Here is a 21,864-nt window from a genome sequence, read left to right on the forward strand (position 1 = left end):
TTTATAATATACTACCCAAAATTTTATTAGTGTGACAAAACTGAAACTTGAGAAAAACTATGACTGTATCAACTACTTAACTAAAAAAATTTCAGTTTCTATCTACTAATTAGAGGAAGAGCAGTGCAATAAAAGCTGACATTATGTATGTGCTATGCAACTTTTCTAAGAGCTTTTTATGGATTAACTCATGTTAAAGAATGTTATTTATTTATTCTAACTTTGCCTACTGAAAGTATAAATTTTAGGACCAGAGTATTATTTGTTGCCTTCACTTTACAGATAAAAACAAAAGCTCAGAGATGAAAATGACTTCTCTAAGTGCACACTTTAGTGCTCTTTCCCCAGCTTCATACTGGCTCCATGCTTTCTTCCAATCTAAATGCACAAATGAGTTCGTTCATTATCAATTCTTTCAAGTCAGGGTTATGTATATTCACTGGAGCCAACATTTGGGTTGCATGAGTTAGCATGTATTAGGCAAAGACCTGTCTAGGTCAGTTTTTTTTAATGCATAAAAATGACTTTTATTTGCCTTTCAGGAATAAATATAATTATTAATTAATGCAGACTAATTGATATTAATATTTTCAGAAAGTTTATATAAGAACACTCTGAGTACCAGTGACTTTAAAGAAAGAAGACGTAGATACCTTCTTTTGTAATCTAATAACGGATGTCCATTTTTTTTCCAAAAGACCAGCATATTTCTTATCTAATTCTTCATTCTAGAGGAAAAAAAATTAGAACCTTTTGAAAAATGGCTCAACTACATTGTTTAAGGCATACAGACCATTCACCTAAGCCCAAATGTTACTAAATATATGATTATACAAAAAGGTGGGGGTGAAAACCTAGGGCCAAAGAACCACATAACAAATGATAGCATTTGTGAATAATTGACATGACTGTTCAATACTGATACTTGAGTAAAATCCACTTATTAGCTATACCACGAATAACTGTAAAAAGGCGAACATACCATATCTAATTCAGCTTCCTTTTTAAAAACTGAATATGCCTCTTCATAGCCATTTGAACGAAGATAATCTGCTATAGCTCGATTTCTGAAAGAAAACAAATTCAAATGACTTCTAACAGAATCTGATTTTTAAATAAAATTTTATTTACTCATTTATTTAAGAGAGAGCGAGCATGTGCAAGCAGGTGGAGAGGCAGAGGGGGAGGGAGAGGGACAAGGGGACTGCACCGAGTGGGCATGGAGCCCTACGTGGGGCTCGATCCCATGACCCTGAGATCATGACCTGAGCCAAAATCAAGAGTCAGATGCTCAACCGACTGAGCCACCTGGGCGCCCCACAAAATCTGATTTCGATGTTAAATATTTTATTTAAAATCTCATAAATCTTAAAACACTCTTTTGAAAGTATTCCGTTCCAAATCACACAAGTATTTCATAAAAAAAGGAACCCTCCCCCAAAGCCTCTAAAACATTTAGTCCTGTCATAGTACATCCATAATATTAAAACATTATTCTTGAGCTTTTAGTTGTAAGTTTCTAATGTATTGCTTACCTTATAAGATGAGGGGACTCTGCGGGTCAAGATACAGCTTATAGAACAGCTAGTGATTTGTGACAGTAATCATCGTTTTGTTCATGTTTACATTCAGCCTTCCTTTACTACTTGTTATGCTAGCAGACGCTCAAGGACTAGCAACTGAAATTTAGTTTTACAGAGAAAATTGTTCTGATAAATTATAATTAATAAGTATTTAATATCAGAGATAATTTTAACCATTAGAATGGGTGAAAAAAGGGCACAAGCTCTAAACTTAGTATATCATAGAATGAGACATTTATTTAGAATTAGAAAATTCGAAGGTTAGAAAAGCTCAATTAGCAGGTGCCTCTTCATGCTGTCCTTATAATCTTTCAAAGAGAAAATCAGCTACCTCCCCTCCTAAAGCAACCTATTCCAATGTGTCTATCAACTTTTCTGAGCCTTAAGTACCACTGTGACCGAAATAGCTGTTTAGGATTTCCTTTAAAACATTGTAATTTAATTAAAAAGTTAACATATATGCAAGGTTAAACAAAACTTAAATATATAATAAGTACACAATAAAATATCCTTTCTACCACTGACCCCTCATATTCCATTCCTAAGGTAACCACTTAATCAGTGTTTTGTATATTCAGAATCTACCTAAACACACAAATTCCTGCATAGTCTTCTAGAGATAATCAATATTTGTTTCTTACACAGTCACATAAACTCAATCTAAGCCATCATTCTTTACCAGCAGACATAAATTTGCCTTTAAAAAAATATATTGTATTCCATTATAGACATATGCTTTTACTACCACAAACAATGCTCCTATGACTACCCTATCAAGGCCACTGCCCACCTAATGCTTTAGGAAATAAAAACACTCTAGTAGTATCGTAGAATTGGTGGAATCAAGTTTTAATTCAATGGCATGTTAAAAGTAAAACAAATGGTGGAGAAAGATAATAGGGAATTACATCAAACACTTAATATTCCAGGTAATTATTAGCATACCAAAGATTAAAGCATAGTAACCAATGGATAACAGGGTCAAGCACATCACATTCATGAAAATGGGGGCTGAGGAAAGATAAATTCTTACTATTATTTTGAGTCTGTCTGTGTGCTGCTCATATCACACAGCCTGTACCTTCTGGCCTGTCCTACTAATGGATAACTTGATTCATAAGAAGTGTCTTCTTTACATGGAGCTGAAATCTATTCCGTCTTAATTTCCAAGTAGTTCTACTTGGGCCTTCCGAAACAATACAAAATAGGAAGGCAATGGATCTCTCAAAATATTCCATCAAATACTGTGTTGTCAGAGCCTGTGTTACAAACCTTCAACAAAAGTAAATTTCCCTTGGTTAGAATATCCCAAATAATAAGGGAAACAAGTTAAAAAACATATCTATTTCTTAGCTTTATTTTTTTCTTTAAAAATGTCAAGGGTAAACAAATTATATATAGTACTTGCAAATATTTAATGTTCCTACCTAGCTCCATTCTTACCTCAGGGTCAAACCCTAATGCCTGAAACTTTGCCTGAAGACACAGCACACAGCTTACAACTCTGAAGCTCATATAAGAAATAATACATATATATATGTAATACATGGACAAATTATAACAATTATTATCTTAAAGAACCTCCTTTCTGTAAAGATAGATAAATGGTGGTACTTTTCCAGAAAAGAATAGTAAAAGGAGAAAAATGCAAACCAACTATTCCTTTTCCTTATTAAAAAAGTCCCAACATTTTCAGATTACCACTGCTAACCCTTCCGTAGTCATCTCATACCATGTTCTTTGCCAATAAATTCACATCGCCATGGATGCATTATATATGGCCTTTTTTTCCAAGAATTTATTTGAGAGAGAGAGACAGAGCACCAGCAGGGGGAGGGGCAGAAGGAGAGGAAGAAGCAGACTTTCCCCCCAACCCCCAGAAAGGAGTCCAGCCTCCATCCCAGGACTGCTGAGATTATTTATATGACCTGAGCCAAAGGCAGCTGCCCAACCGAATGAGCCACCCAGGAACCTCTGTATGGCTTTTTATCAAGTAACTTAATCTGTTCACCATGTTATGAAACTCTTCCCTGGTCAGTAAATATTCATCTCTAACATTATAGCTATTAATATTCGAACACAATATTCTATGATGTAGATGTACCAAATTTTATTTACGCAATTACCTACTGTTGGACTTTCAGGTTGTTTCTAATTTTTCATCATTTTAAACAATGTTGCAAATAAACATTCATATAAAGCCTTTCTCACATCTTTAGAGTCAAAAGATGCTACACATTCAATGTTTGTATGTCATCCTCCTCCCCGCCACCAATTCTTATGTTGAAACCTAATATGATGGTATTTGGGGATGGGCCCTTTGGAGGTGCTTAGGTCATGAGGGCAGAGCCCTCATGAATGGAATTTAATGCCCTTATAAGAGAATGTTAACTAGGAAGCAAGCACCACCAGACACCAAATCTGCTAATGCTTTGATCTTGGACTTCCCAGCCTCTAGAACCCTAAGAAATAAATCTCTGGGGGCACCTGAGTGGCTCAGTCATTAAGCATCTGCCTTCAGCTCAGGTCATGATCCCAGGGTCCTGGGATCGAGCCCCACATTGGGCTCCCTGCTCAGCAGGCTTCCTGCTTCTCCCTCTCCCACTCCCCCTGCTTGTGTTTCCTCTCTCACTCTTTCTCTGTCAAATAAATAAATAAAATCTTAAAAAAAAAAAAGAAAGAAATATCTGTTATTAATAAGCCACCCAGTTTACAGTATTCATTAGAGTAGACTGAACAAAGACAAAAGTTATATACATTTTTAGGACATTTTGATAGCTACTGAAAAATTGCTCCCCAGAGTTATACCAATTTATATTCCTATCAAGAGTTATGTCATCCCTTTACCATCTTTACTTGTCAAACATTTGGATTAGTATTTACTGACTTAAAAAAAAAACCCAAGTTTTTTTTTTTTAAAGATTTTATTTATTTATTTGAGAGAGAGAGAATGAGAGACAGAGAGCACGAGAGGGAAGAGGGTCAGAGGGAGAAGCAGACTCCCTGCTGAGCAGGGAGCCCGATGTGGGACTCGATCCCGGGACTCCAGGATCATGACCTGAGCCGAAGGCAGTCGCTTAACCAACTGACCCACCCAGGTGCCCCCCAAAAAACCCAAGTTTTTATCCTTTGATTCTGCTTATGTAACTTTTGATTATTTATTTATTTATTTATTTATTTATTTATTAGAGAGCGAGCGAGAGAGAAACAGCATGAGAGGGGGAGAGGGTCAGAGGGAGAAGCAGGCTTCCCATTGAGCTGGGAGCCCGATGTGGGACTCGATCCCAGGACTCCGGGACCATGACCTGAGCCAAAGGCAGTCACCCAACCAACTGAGCCACCCAGGTGCCCCCTCTGCTTATGTAACTTTTATAAAAAGTGGACTAGATGTTAAATTTTTAAAACTTCTGCAATATTTCTATATTCTATGTAGCTTAACCCAACATCTGCATTTTAGTATTTTTTTTAAAGATTTATTTACTTTTTTGAGAGACAGAGAGGGAGTGTGCATGAGCAGGGGGAGGAGTAGAGGGAAAGAAACTCAAGCAGACTCCTACTGAGTGTGGAGCCCAACAGAGGGCTCGATCTCATGACCCACAGATCATGACCTGAGCCCAAATAAACGGTGAGATGCTCAACAGACTGAGTCAGCCAGGCGCCCCTCGACATCTGCATTTTAAAAAAATGTTGTGTGGCAAATGCAATGAATTAGAAAGATGCAGGTGATTACAAATGTGCATAAAGCAGCACCTCATTATAGTTTTGTCACATTTATACTTTTTATAAAATGTTAAATACAATTTAAAAAACAACATTCACTATCTCTTTTGATCCTAAAACAATCCTGCCAAATTAGGTAAAAAAGTATATTACCCTATATTATATATTGGCAGATTGTCTTATCAAGGCCACAAAACTAGCAAGTAGTAAAATAATCTAGGATAATAATTTTTTTTTAAAGATTTTATTTATTTATTCATGAGAGAGAAAGGCAGAGGGAGAAGCAGGCTCCCCACAGAGCAGAGAGCCTGATGTGGGACTCAATCCCAGGACCCTGGGATCATGACCCGAGCCGAAGGCAGACGCTCAACCGACCAAGCCACCCAGGCATCCCTCTAGGATAATAATTCTAAAAAACATTTACTGAGTGGCTGGGGAAGAAACTGGCTAAGCAGGTGGAGCTCTGCACCTCCCTCCTTTCATTAGAGTGGTTCCATTTTTATATATTTCCATATATTGTATTTTTTTGTAAGTGCTTTAAAAATGGACTTATAATGGGGCACCTGGGGCACTGTGAGTTAAGCGTCCAACTCTTGGTGTCAGCTCATGTCATGATCTCAGGGTCGTGAGATCGAGCCCTGCATCAGACTCTGTGCTCAGTGCAGAGTCTGCTTAAGGCTCTCTCTCCCTCTCCCTCTGCATCCCCAGCCCCTGCACACACACTCTCTAAAATATATAAATAAATATTAAAAATAAAAGCCTATACTGCTCTTTAAAAATCCCTACACCCAAATCCTTGAAGCCAAAAATGAATCACACTTTTAACCACTAGACTTTTGTTTTGATAACTGACTAGATGTGAGAGATGGGAGAACACAGTTAATTCACAAGTTCCTAGTGAATTGTAGTACCAAGAAGAAAAAGAGGTAGAATATGAGTTCAGTTTTAAACCTGCTGACTTGAAATAGCTGTAAGATATTTAAGTAAAGATACATGATATGAGAGGTAATTAGATATACAGGTCTTGGCTTGAGAGAGAGACTTGATGTAAGAAAAGAATTTGGGAAAATTAGCAATCAGGGAGTAGTGATTCAAACCACGTAAGTGGTGAAAGACAATTCAGAAGAAGGTATATTATGAGGGTCAAAAAAAGAGACCAGAAAGTAACCGATGGAACCTTGACAGATACCAATACTTAAGAACTAAGACAGGGAACAACTTCCGTTTCTGCTTGGCTCCGGCTGGAGGATTGACTATTGAGTGTCGTGAGAGGTCAGATTGCTGTCAGACATGGCCCACGGACATGGGCATGAACATGGCCCTAGTAAACTGGAACTTCCAGATCATAAACAATGGAAGGTAGACAGGACACCATTAGCAACTGTCCAGGAGAGGCTGGTTGCACGAGGGCTAAGGGATCCATGGGACTGCAACGAAGCTTAGAGATACATGGGTGGCTTTGCAAACAATGTTTCCTTTGTTGGTGCATTATTAAAAGGATTCAAATGGGGATTTGCAGCATTTGTGGTAGCTGTAGGGGCGTAGTATTACCTGGAGTCCAAGAATAAAGAAAAGCATCACTGAAGATAATACCTGGAAGTATCTTAACAAGATTCTTAACTCTCTTATAAGATTTCTTCAATGTTAAAAAAAAAAAAAGAACTAAGGGGCACTTGGGTGGCTCAGTCAGTGATGCGTCCGACTCCTGGGTTTTGGCTCAGGTCATGATCTCAGGATCCTGAGATCTAGCCTGTACCAGGCTCTGCCCTAAGCAGGGAGTCTGCTGGAGATTCTCTCTCCCTGTCTGTCTCCCTCTCCCCCTACTCATGCGCATGAGCTCTCTCGCTCTAAAACAAATAAATCTTAAAAAAAATAAAATAAAGAGAAGACAATCAAGAGAGATGTGAGCAAGGCAATGGAGAAGGAAGCTTCAAAAAAATGGGAGATGGACAGCAATGACAAACACACGTGAGAGGTCAAAGTCAGTCTAAAAAGCACTAAAAGGTCCCTGTCGACTTTAGCAAGCAGTTTCAGAACTTCAAGTGGCCTCAGTATTCCATTCCACAATAAGGTTTCAAATGAGTACTGTAAAACACTGGAGTTGGCGAGAGCAGCGAGTTTTGAGAATATCAGGAATGGATTCTCTTTTTATTAGATGAGGGTAAATGCTTGGTTAACACTATGATATATGAGAGTTTGCAAAGAGGTATCACATGGCATTAATAGTATCACTACACAGAACAACGAAAGAGCAAGATATATATATAAAAATACAGAAAAAAAATTAGAACTTAAGTTTAAATGAGTCTGATGCCATTAGGGATAGCTGAATCCAGTGAATGTGGAACCTCTACCAGGGAAGGTATACCACTATCACTTAAGTAAGAGTAAGTAAAGACTGAAGAATCTCTTGGATCTAACAGTTAACTGTGCTTCTGGAGTTTGCTACTAATTTTGGTTGTTAATCTAGAGTTGATTTTCATCAGTTTTATTAAGAATGGAAGACTTAATCTCTTTTGAAACAAGTGGACATCAAGGCACAAGTTTATAATCATCTCTCCAAGAAACTTCATACACATGACTTAAATTAATCTATTAAGCGGTGCCTGGGTGGCTTAGCCGTTAAGCGTCTGCCTTCGGCTCAGGTCATGATCCCAGGGTCCTGGGATTGATCCCTGCATCAGGCTCCCTGCTTGACAGGAAGCCTGCTTCTCCCTCTCCCTCTCCCACTCCCCCTGCTTGTGTTTCTGCTCTATTTCTCTCTCTGTCAAATAAATAAATAAAATATTTTTAAAAAATTAATCTATTAAGTCTCAGGAGATGAAAAAAAGCAACCAATCACTGGAATCAAAGCAAAATTCACACATAAGTGTAACAGATCATTCTGAGTAGACCCAAACTGGTAACCCTATATACAAAGCAAATGGTTAAAATAGAAAGAACGAACTGAAATGAAGGACTTTTATCTATGAACAAACAGAATTGGCTACACAGAGCTTAGGCTTACATATGGAAATACTGTTATCCTTTGAAACTATCACGAGTGAGATCTGTGTTTGCCTTCTAAACAACTCCAAGTTTATTAAAATGCCAGGGTTAGATTTTAAGCATTTTAGCTGACTTCCTACATTCTCTTCATTGTTCTTTTATCCCCCAGGAGAATTTTTGTAGCTGTAATATCACTTGTAACATCCCACCACTACCAACCCTTATAAAGGGAGGTAAGATTTTTAAAAGTTACTCCAAATGTGGGGTGCCTGGGTGGCTCAGTCAGATAGTTGGTTAAGTGTCTGCCTTCAGCTCAGGTCATGATCCAGGGTCCTGTGATCGAGCCCTGCATCAGGCTCCCTGTTCAGGAGGGAGTCTGCTTCTCCCTCTCCCTCTGCCCCTCCTCCCTGCTTGTGTTTTCTCTCTTTCAAATAAATAAATAAATAAATAAAATCTTAAAAAAAAAGTTACTACAAATTCTATGAACTGATAGTTAAACAGTATCAACTCTAAAAGACTGGATAGCGCCAACAATAAAAGCAAAATACTTCAGGGTCCCCAGTATCTCCGACAAATTTAAATCAGAGGAGAAGGAATTCCAGAGCATGCATTAGAGGAGATTGAGGTGGAAGCTGTTTTTCACAGATAAGAACAGAGGCTCAGTGAATTTAACTGGCCTTTTGGCTAGCAAGCGGTAGAGCTAGGAATCAAACTTGGGTCTTTTGAAGCCAATGTGACAGTAACAGTGTTTTTCAAACTGTGTACTCTAGCACTCTCAGGATGAATAAAAATGTTTTGTGAATTCTATAAGTATTTTACTTTAAATTCATTGTCTATATGAGGAGAAACAAGGTTAAATCAAAAGCTGACAAACTGAGTAAGATGTTTTCTTACCAAGCCCATTAAAAGAGAAACACTGAAAAGGCTGAGTTTACATGTTCAGGAATTAGGAAAGCAATGGAGTTAATGTTCTTTGTTCTAAAAGGCTGCAGTGGCCCAATAAATCTGGGATGTCTGCAGGGTTATGAGGGCACACTGTTAAGGTAATAAAGAAAACCAGTCAGGATCAAGCATGCCAGTTCACAGCACCAGGAGGATACTGTCACCTTTAGTGCCCTGCTCCAGATGACCCTCACCAGCTAGGCTACACCATTTTACACAAACATCAAGATGAACTACATAGTACTGGGGGAAAATATGAATAAAGTTCATTTCAAGCAGAGACACTACTGAGGGTCATTCCATAGCTGCTGCCATAGGACATCAACTAAGTTTCAGACAGGTAACATGACTTCTTAAATATGCTACAACTGCCCATTGGTCACAGGTCTTATACCTCTCCAACCACATGTGCCCTGACAAAGGGTTACGATGATCATCCTTCACTATCACACTTGAAAAGATGTACCTACTTCGTAAGGGTAGATCAGGATTCAACAACTACTAGTCTTGGGATAAGTATGAGCACAGCAAGAGGTCACAATGAAACCTTATCTTGGCAGTGATGAAGTAAAAGAAAATGAAATTAGGGTGAGTATGAGTGGACCCTCATCTTCACCATTAAGCAAAAGAATATATATCTGGTATACTGGCCTGTTAGTTACCACTGCTCTTCAGCAGAGCTCTGGGTCTGAGGTAACATCCACCCCTCCTTCTCCACACATAGGAGCAACAAAACTATCTACTAAATAAGTATACTATGTTGGACTTTTTTTTTTTAAAGCAAAACAAAAATAAACACAAAAATATGCATTACTGTTCATTCTCATATTTAGATAAAACTTTTTGAGTTATGGAACCACAAAGCAGAAGTCACTATTTTTTTTTCTTTAAAGATTTTATTTGACAGAGAGAGAGAGTGGCGATGGAGGGAGAGTGAGAAGCAGGCTCCCCACTGAGCAGGGAGCCCAATGCGGGGCTCGATCCCAGGACCCTGGGATCATGACCTGAGCCGAAGGCAGGCGCTTAACCGACTGAGCCACTCAGGCACCCCCAGAAGTCACTATTGAACAGATCAGTTTTGATCTCCCTTATGTTTTCTTTTTTATACTCTTTTAACCTGTTAAGAAAAAGAATCTTACTGAAAACTAAGGTAAATGAAGGTATGATTATGACATGATTTCACACTAACTAGGCTATACTTCTGATTATGCTTTTTCAAATTAATGATACATATATTACTGACTGACATTTAAAAAGTTGCATAGCCTACTATAATCAGAAATCAGTGATGTCAACAAACAGATGGGAGATTTTGCCTCAGTTCCTCAGCACAACTTCCAAAACATTTTCTCCCTTTTCCTCTAACTTTAATATAAAGTCTACAGTAATTTTTAAAGATATTTATTTTAACTGTGAGAGCCACTTAGAATATATTTCTGTAAGAAATTATTTTGCAGGGTGCCTGGGTGGCTCAGTTGGTTAAGTGACTGCCTTCGGCTCAGGTCATGATCCTGGAGTCCCGGTATCGAGTCCCACAGCGGGCTCCCTGCTCAGTGGGGAGTCTGCCTCTCCCTCTGACCCTCTTCCCTCTCGTGCTGTCTTTCATTCTCTCAAAAAAAAAAAAAAACTTAAAAAAAATTATTTTGCATACTTAAGAAACCCATAAAGTCAGGTTGTTGGGGTGCTTGGGTGGCTCAGTTGTTAAGTGTCTGCCTCCGGTTCAGGTCACGGTCCCAGGGTCCTGGGATCGAGCCCCGCATCAGGATCCCTGCTTGGTGGGGAGTCTGCTTCTCCCTCTCCCACTATCCCTGCTTGTATTCCCTATGTTTCTATTTGTCAAATAAATAAATAAAATCTTAAAAAAAAAAGGAAAAGAAAGTCAGGTTGTACAATAGGGATAAACAATACTGAGCTGTCATATATTGGGAAGTTTGAAACATTTACATTTTTAAAATGTAAAGCAAAAGGGATGAGTGTCTGTTATATTCCCAGCTTCACACTAGGGAATATAAAAGAGGATTAGGTTATGGTCCCTTGTCTTCCAGGAGTTTATAAATCTATCTAAGGAATAAAACCAAAGTTACCAAAATATGTGACACCTAATTAAAAAAAGAGAGAAACAAGAGTAAATGGAAGAATTTTTTAAAAAAAGGCAAGATGTGAGCTGAGCCTTAAAGGAAAAAGAAATAGCAGGCATTATAAGGAGGTGGGGAAAGGGAATGAGAATGGTACACAATGAAGATCTCAATGTATATTTAATCAAATCATTCAACATTCTTTGATTTTTTTTTTTAAGAGATTGATTTATTTATTTGAGAGAGAGAGAGTGCGGGGGGCAGAGGGGAAGAGAGAGAGAGAAACCTTAGCAGACTCTGTGCTGAGTGAGAAGCTGGACATGGGACTCGATCCCATGACACCAAGGTCACAGCCCCCAGCCAAAAACAAGTCTGGCACTTAGCTTCTGTGCCACCCAGGCACCCCTCAACATTCTTGACTTTAAAACATTCCTTAACAATGGAAAGGTCTTCATAACATTAAAGAAAGGTACCTCTTCATTAATATATTTTTTAAAGATTTTATTTATTTATTTGACAGAAAGAGACACAGTGAGAGAGGGAACACAAGTAGAGGGAGCAGGAGAGGGAGCAGCAGGCTTCCTGCTGACCAGGGAGCCCGATGTGGGGTTCAATCCCAAGACCTGGAATCATGACCTGAGCCGAAGGCAGACGCTTAACGACTGAACCACCCAGGCACCCCTCTTCATTAATAGTTTTTAAAAAGATATCTCTCAGGGGTGCCTGGATGGCTCAGTCAGTTAAGCCTCCGACTCTTGATTTTGGCTCAGATCATGATATCGGAGCCCTGCATCAGGCTCCACACTGGGGCGTGGAGCCTGCTTAAGATTCACTCTCTCCCTCTCCCTCTGCCCCCTCCTTCTGTCCCTAAATAAAAAATAAATAAATCTCAAACCTTCAACCAAAAATTGAATACTTAATGGCAAAGCACTACAAATATTTGCACTAAAGCCAAGAACAAGAACAAGGATGCCTATAATCACTACTATTATTTCAAATGGTTTCAAAAGCAATCCCATCTAATAGATATAAATACTGAAATGAGATTAAGATAATGAGAGAAATGGCTGAAAAGACAGGACAGAAGCAGAATATGAAGGACATGCAAGGCAAGAAAAGCCAGTTTAATGAAAGTGATATTTTAAAAAGACCTATTTATCAGAAGTATAGTGGCAGATTAGATGGAAGGGAAACCAAAGGAAGACCATCATATAATAAGTCAAGCCCTAAAGAATAAAAGTGAAGATCCCTTAAAATCAGGTCATCATAAATTGCATCATCACTAAATATAGCTTTCATTTGTTGATGGATCATAGTTTTTACCCTGCAACGAACTGGAGGATAGTCAATAATCTACAATGGGTCAAGTCCTAACATATGGTTGTCATTCCACCGCTGCCTGATCAATCATTTACTTGTCCCTTGTCCCCTTGCCTCAATTCTCAAATATCTGGTTGTATTCCAGCCTTGGGTTGACCTCCAACCTCACACAGGAAATAGGAGCTACTCAGTATATAACATTCTCAACTTATTGTTATTTGTGGCACTGTCTTTCTCTCCTACAATGTTTCTTCTTCTAATACAATAGAGTAAGATCAAATCTTTCAGTGAAATAAAATGTGATATATAAGCACAATAAAGGGGCTTTGTATGAGTTCTACAGAAAGTCAACAATTTTGGTCTTGATGACCATATCTTGTTTTTTGTTTTTTTTTTTAAGATTTTATTTATTTATTTGAGAGAGCGAGCAAGAATCTGAAGCAGACTCTGGGCTGAGCGAAGAGCCCAACACGGAACTTGATCCTACAACCACGAGATCCTGACCTGAGTCAAAAACCAAGCCACCCTGGCTCCCCTTGCTTATCTCTTTAGAGATGCTTACACTTCATTCTTGTTAACAAATGCTGAAATATACTTTTTGAAACAATCAACAATTTCATAATTTTTGGTTCAAACCCACAAATGAAGTATGTGTTTTGGTTTACTGGTTTATTGTTTTGACAAATCTAACATGAACAACAGGAAAAAATACCAGTACTCCTACAGTATAGGGTGGCATTACTTGTTATCTGGAATGATCAGAATATGACACATTCTACTGAATGAAATATTTCAATTAAAAATCAATTTTCAAAAAATAAAAAGAATGGGGCGCCTGCATGACCCAGTTCGTTAAGTGTCCGACTCCTGATTTTGACTCAGGTCATGACCTCAGGGTGGTGGGATTGAGCCCTGTGTGGGGAGGGTGCTTGTCCCTCTTCCTTCCCCCACTTGCACTCTCTCTGTTTCAAATAAATAAATAAATAATTAAATAAATAAAATCTTAAGAAAAAAAACTACTCAAAAAATTAAAAGATTATGGGGTACCTGGGTGGCTCAGGTGGTTAAGCATCTGCCTTTGGCTCGGGTCATGATCTCTGGGTCCTGGGTGGAGCCCCACATTGGGCTCCCAGCTCAGCAGGGAGTCTGCTTCTCCCTCTCCCTCTCCTTTCCCCCTGCTTGTGCTCTGTCTCTTTCTCTCTAATAAATAAAATCTTTAAAAAAATAAAATAAAAAAATAAAAAGATTAAATATAACAAATGGAATACTTAAATCTCCCTTTGAAGACTCAGAAGGCCCCTTACAATATTTTATTGCAAGGCAATAATTAGAAATTTTAGTGATCATTGTATGGGATGTGATAATATAGGCAATATGGTTATAGGCTCCACGATTGTCAACTTTTTAAAGTTTAAAAAGCAGCAGAATCTCAAAGCATAAGCTAGATAAAAGCAATATATTAAGAAGCTTATATTTAAATATACAGTTAACCCTCTAAAAAACAGGGGGTTTTGAACTGTGTGAGTCTATTTATATTGTGGGAGTTTTTCCCCAATATATACGGTACAGTCCTATAAATAAATTTTCTCTTCCTTATGATTTTTTTTCTTTTTTCTTTTTTTTAAAGATTTTATTTATGTATTTGATAGAGAGAGACACAGCAAGAGAGGGAACACAAGCAGGGGGAGTGGGAGAGGGAGAAGCAGGCTTCCCGCTGAGCAGGAAGCCCGATAATGCGTGACTCAATCCCAGGACCCCGGGGTCACGACCTGAGCCAAAGGCAGATGCTTAATGACTGAGCCACCTCAAAAAAGAGGTGACCCTCTTTTTTGTTTTTTGAGAGAGAAAGAGCTCACGAGCAGGGCAGAGGGAGAGAGGGAATCCCAAGCAGGCTCCCACTCAGCACAGAGCCTGACTCAGGGCTGGATTTCACAACCCTGAGAGATCATGACCTGAGCAGAAATCACAAGTCAGACACCCAACTGACTGAGCCACCCAGGCGCACCCCCCCCAGCTTATAAATTTCTTAATAATATTTTCCTCTCTCTAGCTTACTTTATTGTTAGAATACAGTATTTAATACACAAAACATACAAAATACGTGTTAGTCAACTCTTTATGTTATCAGTAAGGCTGCTGTTCAACAGTAGTTAGGTTTTGGGAAGAGTCAAAAGTTACATGTTGATTTTCAACTAAGCAAAGGGTGGGAATCCAAACCCCCACATTGTTCAAGGGTCAACTATATTTACTTTAAAGTCAATGAAAATATACAGCTATTTTTGTGAATATAAAAACCTGAAATTGAGAGGATATGGATTACAGACACAGTCTTATTTCAGCCCCAGCATCAAATTCATTATTTTGCTTTCATTGCCCGATATGAAGAAAATTCTAATTCACACAGATGAGCAGTACAAACAGTAACTGGATTTAAACAGCTCAAATGCAGTATCAGAGTATTCTTTAAACTGAACCAAAAGATTTTAAAAGGAATGGGAATGCCTATTTGAAAACTGAACCACTAATAAGATCTAAACATTGCTCTCATTCCTATTATAGATCCTAAAGCCAGACAAGAAGTGTTCAGAACTTTAAACCCTAAAACTACCAGTAATAGGATACTGCCATGATTCTATTTGTTGTGCCTACAACTTGTCTTCACAACTATTTCCAACATGATGACAATGTGCACCTGTGCGAACCTTGTGTGGCATCTAACTCAACTCCATGAACATGTGTAACTGTAGTGTATTCTCATGTACAATTTTACATGTACAGGTAAGGGCAGATCTTTACTTTTTTTTAAAGACCAGGGCAGAACAACTTTCTAATCAATGCTAAATATATATATAATATTCATATATGCACAGGAGTAACTTGAACACCTCAATTAATAGCAGAAGTTAGTTTTTAAAAGCAAAATACAGCTTAAAAATACATTATAGTCATGAAAAGACATGGAGGAACCTTAAATGCATATAGCCAAATCAAAGAAGTTATTCTGAAAAGGCTATATACCATATGAGTCCAACTTTCTGCAGGTGGAAATTACGGAGATGGTAAAAAGATCAGTGGTTGCCAAGGGATGGACAAATAGGTGGAGCACTGGGGATTTTTAGGGCAGTGAAGCTATATATAGGTAAAGCAGAATTGAAGAGTAGGGTAAAGAATATTAGCTTTAATGTGTTGGCCAGAATTAGCTAACAGAGATAAACAATAAATTATCTAAAAAGGGTTTCAGATCACTTTTAGGAAAGTTGCCAGCTCACCTGAAGAGGATCTGGGAAGTCGAGAGACAACATGCCTCCCGGGCAAAGGACTATAATAAGATGACAGAAAGGTGTTCTAAGACAGCACACTTAATTTCAAGCTATCTCATTTTTTCCCACAAACAGAACTATCCTCAAAGATGGCTAAGAAGAAGGAAGGATGCAACACAGAACCTATGAATATTTTCTTAAGAGAAGGGGAAAAGTACGCCTGGCTGACTCAGTCAGTAGAGCATGCAACAATTGATCTCAGGGTTGTAAAGGCAAGCTCCACACTGGGTGTAGAGATTACTTAAAATCTTTAAAAAAAAAGAAAAAAGAAAAGAAAAGAAAAGAAAAGAAAAGAAAAGAAAAGAAAAGAAAAGAAAAGAAAAGAAAGAAAAGAAAAGAAAAGAAAGAAAAGAAAGAAAAGAAAAAAAAGAAAAGAAAGAAAGAAAGAAAGAAAGAAAGAAAGAAAAAGAAAGAAAGAAAAAGAAAGAAGGAAAGAAAGAAAGAAAGAAAGAAAAAAAGAGAAGGGGAAAAGTAATAAAGCAAATAAAATAGAGGAAAGCATGCTTTAGAGAGGAATAACCCCAAGAAGGGGAAAATTAGATAACTCTATATTCTCAAAGAAATCTGTGGTAACATAAAACTAAATAAATAAATAAATAAATAAAATCTTTATTTTTAATTTTTATTTTTTAAAGATTTTTTATTTATTTATTTGACAGACAGAGACAGCAAGAGAGGGAACACAAGCAGGGGGAGTGTGAGAAGGAGAAGCAGGATTCCCGCCGAGCGGGGAGCCCGATGCGGGGCTCGATCCCAGGACCCTGGGATCATGACCCGAGCCGAACGCAGACGCTCAGTGACTGAGCCACCCAGGTGCCCTGATAAATAAAATCTTTAAACAAAAAAAAAAAAAAAAGAGAACGTTCCTAAAATAAAATCTAGCTTGGTGAATATGAAGATAGGAGAAAAAACACACTATGGATACACAGGCAGAAAAGTAAGGAGAAATACCAGGCTGACCTACAACATCTCCATTGCAACTTGTTATCTATACTTCCTTTGTTTAAAAGAGAATTCAATAAATTTTACTCTTATTACACAAAAAATAAGAAGTATATTTGCCTTGTAAAATATTCAAACAATACTGTCACAAATCTTTGCTCCACTCTCTCCAAATCTTACTCTTCTCTTCAGAGGCAACCACTGTTCACAGTTTAGTGTGTATCTCAGGCCTTCATCTGTGCACCTACACATACAGAGGCACGGAAGAAACATATGTAGTTGGGTGTGTGTGTTTGAGGGGATGTTTAATATAAATGCATCATAACATCTTATTTAGCAAGCTATTTCACTCAACAATAGATTTTAAAGCTCTCTGCTTGTAGATAAACATGGATATACGACATTTCTAAGCTGCTATACAGTATCCCAGATTGGATGTACCATATATGTTTTTTTTTTTTAAAGATTTCATTTATTCATCTGAGAGAGAGCAAGAGTGAGAGATCACATAAGGAGAGGAAGAAGAGGGAGAAGCAGATTCCCTGCTGAGCATGTAGCCCAATACGGGGCTCAATCCCAGGACCCCAAGATCACGATTTGAGCCGAAGAAGGCAGATGCCTAACTGACTGAGCCACCCAGGTGCTCCTGGATGTACCATATTTCACATACGCTTACAGATCAACATTTTAGGTTGTTAGCAGTTTCCTACCACAAACAACGCAAAAAACATCCTTTTACATAGCTATTCCCTAGAAAAATACCTGCACATGTGCTAAAAAAGCTCCTTATAAATAAAACTGTTAAATCAAAGGACATATTTTAAAAGATATTGTCAAAACTGACCTTTAAAGAAATTTTAACAATGTATATACTCCCACCACCAGTGTCTGAAAGAACCGATTTCCCCACATCCTTGCTACCGAAAGCTACCCATCATCGGAATTTTTTCATTTTGTTCAACTGCTTGGAGAACAAACTGTGTCGTTTTGTTTACACATGTTTACTGGCCAATTTTAAAATTTGTTTTGTGAATGGCCTTAGTACTATCTTTATCTCATTTTTCTACTGACTGTGATAATTGTTATGATTTCTTTATATATTCTAGATGCCATTCCTTTGTTACATGTGTTGCAAGCATTCTTCCCAGCTGGGTCACTTATATATTGTTTCAAGTCTTTCTTCATACCAAATTTTATATTTTGATATAGTCACACGTATCCATTTTTCTTTTGGTTGTCATGTTTGGAATCTGTGGAAAGTCCTTTCCTACCAAAGGCTGTATTTTTTTCTACTACTTTGACATTGTTACTTTCTATGTGCTTAACATTTGGAATTTTACTACATTTGAATCCAAATTTATTTTATTTAGTGCAACCTATGATACTGATACTATTTGAATAGTATATCTTTTTCTTACTGCTGTAAAATGCCATATGATAACATACGCTAAATTTCCATAGATAAAATGAGCCTGTCTCTGAATTTTATTTGTTCCCCTAACCTATGTGCCTATTCCAAAAATAATTTACTTACTACCATTACAGCAATGTTTGGATATCTGGTACAATTAGTTCCTTTCTCACTGATCCTTTAAAATTTTTTCTTAACTATTTTTCAGTATTTTCCTGTTCCAGAAGAATTTCAGAATCAAGCTGGTCAAATTCATGAAAAATTCTGCTTGGATTTTAACTGGGGTTGTATTTAATTTTATTAATAATTTGGGAACTCTGACATTTTTCCATTATTCAGTTTTTTCCCACCAGAAATAGGGCAAAAAAATCTTTTCTGTAACATTACCCAGTAACAAAAACAATTTATTCTTGTATGCCATCTTATTTATGGACAATATACTAAACCCAGCAATTCTTTTTTTTAAATTTTTTATTGTTATGTTAATCACCATACATTACATCATTAGTTTTGGATGTAGTGTTCCATGATTGTTTGTGCATAACACCCAGTGCTCCATGCAGAACATGCCCTCTTTAATACCCATCACCAGGCTAACCCACCCCAACCCCCTCCCCTCTAGAACCCTCAGTTTGTTTTTCAGAGTCCATCTAAACCCAGTAATTCTAACTGTTGATTCACTTTCTTAAGATTTTATTTATTTATTTGAGAGAGAGAGAGAGAGAGAGCATGAGCGGTGGGGGTCGGAGGGCAGAGGTGAGAGGGAGAAACAGACTCCTGCTGAGCAGGGTGCCTGATGCAGGGCTCAATCCCAGGACCCCGGGATCATGACCTGAGCCGAGCCACCCAGGCCCTCTCTGATTTTCTATACAGATACTAGCACCTACAAATAAGTTTGCTTTCTTCCTTTCTAGTAGTTCTATCTATAGTTCTTTTTGTTGTCTTATTGCATTGGTTAGAATGTCAAATCTAAGTTAAATGGTAGTAGAAACATGGGAACTCTGAACTTGTTCTTGACTTTCTTGGGAATGTACTTAATACCTCCAACATTTGCTGTAAATTTCAGGCAGAGAGCCTTAATCAAGTTAAGAAAATATACTCTTCCCCATTTTTTAAGTTTTTTTAAAAAGATTTTATTTTTAAGTAATCTCTATACCCAATGTGGGGCTTGAACTTAGAATCCTGAGATCAAGAGTCACATGCCCTACTGAGCCAGCCAGGCAACCCAATCCTGGGGTGCCTGAGTGGCTCAGTCAGTTAAGCATCCAACTCTTGATCTCAACTCAAGTTTTTTTTTTTTTTTAAAGATTTTATTTATTTATTTATTCATGAGAGACGGAGAGAGAGAGAGAGAGAGAGAGAGAGAGGCAGAGGAAGAAGCAGGCTCCCAAGGAGCAGGGAGCCCAATGTGGGACTCGATCCCAGGACTCTGGGATCATGACCTGAGCCGAAGGCAGACGCTTAACCATCTGAGCCACCCAGGCGCCCTCAGCTCAAGTTTTCATCTCAGGGATGCTTCACACACAGTATGGAGCCTACATAAGCAAACAAACAAAATTAACAATCAAAGTGGGTATTAAAAATATTTCTGTATCTTTTGGACTGATAATATTTTTCTTCTATTATTGATACAGTAACTGCATTAATAGGTTTCTCAATGCTGGAAAACTCTTGTGTTCTTGGGTATATAATACTTGGCCATAATGAACTTTTTTCATATGCTACTACATTCAATTGTTATTTAGTATCTTTTATTATTTGAATTCATATAAAAAATTAGCTTGTAATTTTATTATTTTCCCCTTGCTTAGTGCTACTAACGGGGCTATTCTAGCCTCATAAAATGAACTCTTAGTTTTCCACCTTTTTCTATGTTGTGGAAGACAATATAATCTGGAAAGTTACTGGTCCTTAGAAACCGTCTGGACTTGATGTCTCTAACTGTATTTACAATTTCCTCTATAGTTACCTATAGAGGAACCTATTTAAGTTTTCTACTTCCTGAACGAATTTTATCACATATATTTTCCTAGAAAATCACCCTGGTAATTCAGATTTTCAAATTTAATAGAACATTTTCAAAATTTTGAAAATCACCTCTGAGTTCATTTTATGTTGCCTTTCTCATTACTATATTGTTCATTTGTGTCTTTTCTCTTTATTCATCAGTTTTATGGTCTTTCTTAAAAGCCACTTTTTAATTTTGCTAATCAAGTTTACCAGGTTATATTTTCTATTTTATTAATTTCTGCTTTTTAAAAAAATATTAATTCTTTCCCTCTGCTTCCTTTGGGCTTATTTCATTGTCCTTATTCTTTTTTTAAAAAAGATTTATTTATCTGAGAAAGAGAGAGCAAGCAAGTATAAGTGGGGGAGGGGCAGAAGGAGAAAGAGAAAGAATTTCCAGCAGACTCCCTGCTGAGCGTGGAGTCCAAAGAAGTGGGGCTCAATCTCACAAACCTGTGATCATGACCTGAGCTGAAATCAAGAATTGGTCACTTAACTGACTGAGCCACCCAGGCGCTCCTGTTGTTCTTATTCTTGAATTGAACCTGTAGTTCATTTCTGACCTTTAGTTTTTTAAGACTCATTAGACCATCTAATTTTCTGTGTGCTACATTGGTTTTTATTATGAGTAACACCTCATTATTATTGATTTCTTAATTTCCTACATTTCATTTTGTTCTCTTAACTCCAAAACATTTTTTTTAAATGTTTTATTTATTTATTCATGAGAGTCAGAGAGAGAGAGAGAGGCAGAGGCAGAGGGAGAGGGAGAAGCAGGCTCCCCGCAGAGCAGGGAGCCTGATGCGGGACTTGATCCCAGGACTCTGGGATCATGACCTGAGCCGAAGGCAGACGCTTAACCATCTGAGCCACCCAGGCGCCCCAAAACATTTATAAGTACATTTTTATTTTTTATTATTTTTTGAAGGTTTTATTTATTTATTTAAAAGGGGGGGAGAGAGAGAGAGAGAGAACAAGTAGGGGAGGGGAAAAGGGAGAGGGAGAAGCAGGCTCTCCGCTAAGCACGAGCCCAATGTGGGGCTTGAACCCAGGACCCTGAGATCATGACCCAAGTCAAAGGCAGATGCTTAACTGACTGAGCCACCCAGGCGCCCCTAGAAGTACATTTTTAAATATCTACATGGATAGGTTTCTCTTAGCTCTCCTTTTGCTATTAATTTTTATTTTATTGCATTATGGTCAGCAAATGAGGCCTATGTGATTTCTGCATTTTTGGAATTTGAGATTTTTCTTTGCAGTCTTATACATGGTAATTTTTTCCTTAATATCTAACTCTGAGTGGGAAAAATGTGTAACCTAAGAATCGTTCATTTATGGAAGCAAGAAAAAAATTAATCCCTAACATGTAAAGACTCATGGAGGTCCATTTAGGAGCCCATCCTGAAAAAGATATGACAAAATCCACCAAACTAACAGAGTAATCAAAAAGAAGAATGTTCCAAACTCATCAAATTGTACACATTAAATATGTACAGTTCTTTGTATGTCACTGACACTACAATACAGCTGTTAACCAAAAAAGGAACACAAGAATG

The 21,864-nt window shown here is 37.7% G+C and overlaps 1 protein-coding gene and 1 pseudogene across 4 annotated transcripts in view; one reads left to right on the plus strand and one right to left on the minus strand.

Annotated features, from left to right (window-relative positions):
- PAFAH1B1 (platelet activating factor acetylhydrolase 1b regulatory subunit 1) overlaps positions 1-21,864 on the minus strand; it is an 82,810-nt gene that overhangs the window by 22,401 nt on the left and 38,545 nt on the right. For 3 of the 4 annotated variants that reach the window (XM_027624882.2, XM_027624883.2, XM_027624884.1), the window contains 2 exons: positions 983-1,067; positions 654-728 (listed from right to left, as the gene is read on the minus strand). In XM_027624882.2, coding sequence (XP_027480683.1) covers positions 654-728; positions 983-1,067 — 160 coding nt within the window. Of the gene's footprint in view, positions 1-653; positions 729-982; positions 1,068-2,616; positions 2,856-21,864 lie in introns of all 4 variants that reach the window. The other variant, XM_027624885.2, reaches the window with a different exon arrangement.
- LOC113939204 lies at positions 6,594-6,887 on the plus strand (annotated as a pseudogene).

This window comes from Zalophus californianus, chromosome 16 (genome assembly GCF_009762305.2).
Source record: "Zalophus californianus isolate mZalCal1 chromosome 16, mZalCal1.pri.v2, whole genome shotgun sequence".
Taxonomy (NCBI): domain Eukaryota; kingdom Metazoa; phylum Chordata; class Mammalia; order Carnivora; family Otariidae; genus Zalophus; species Zalophus californianus.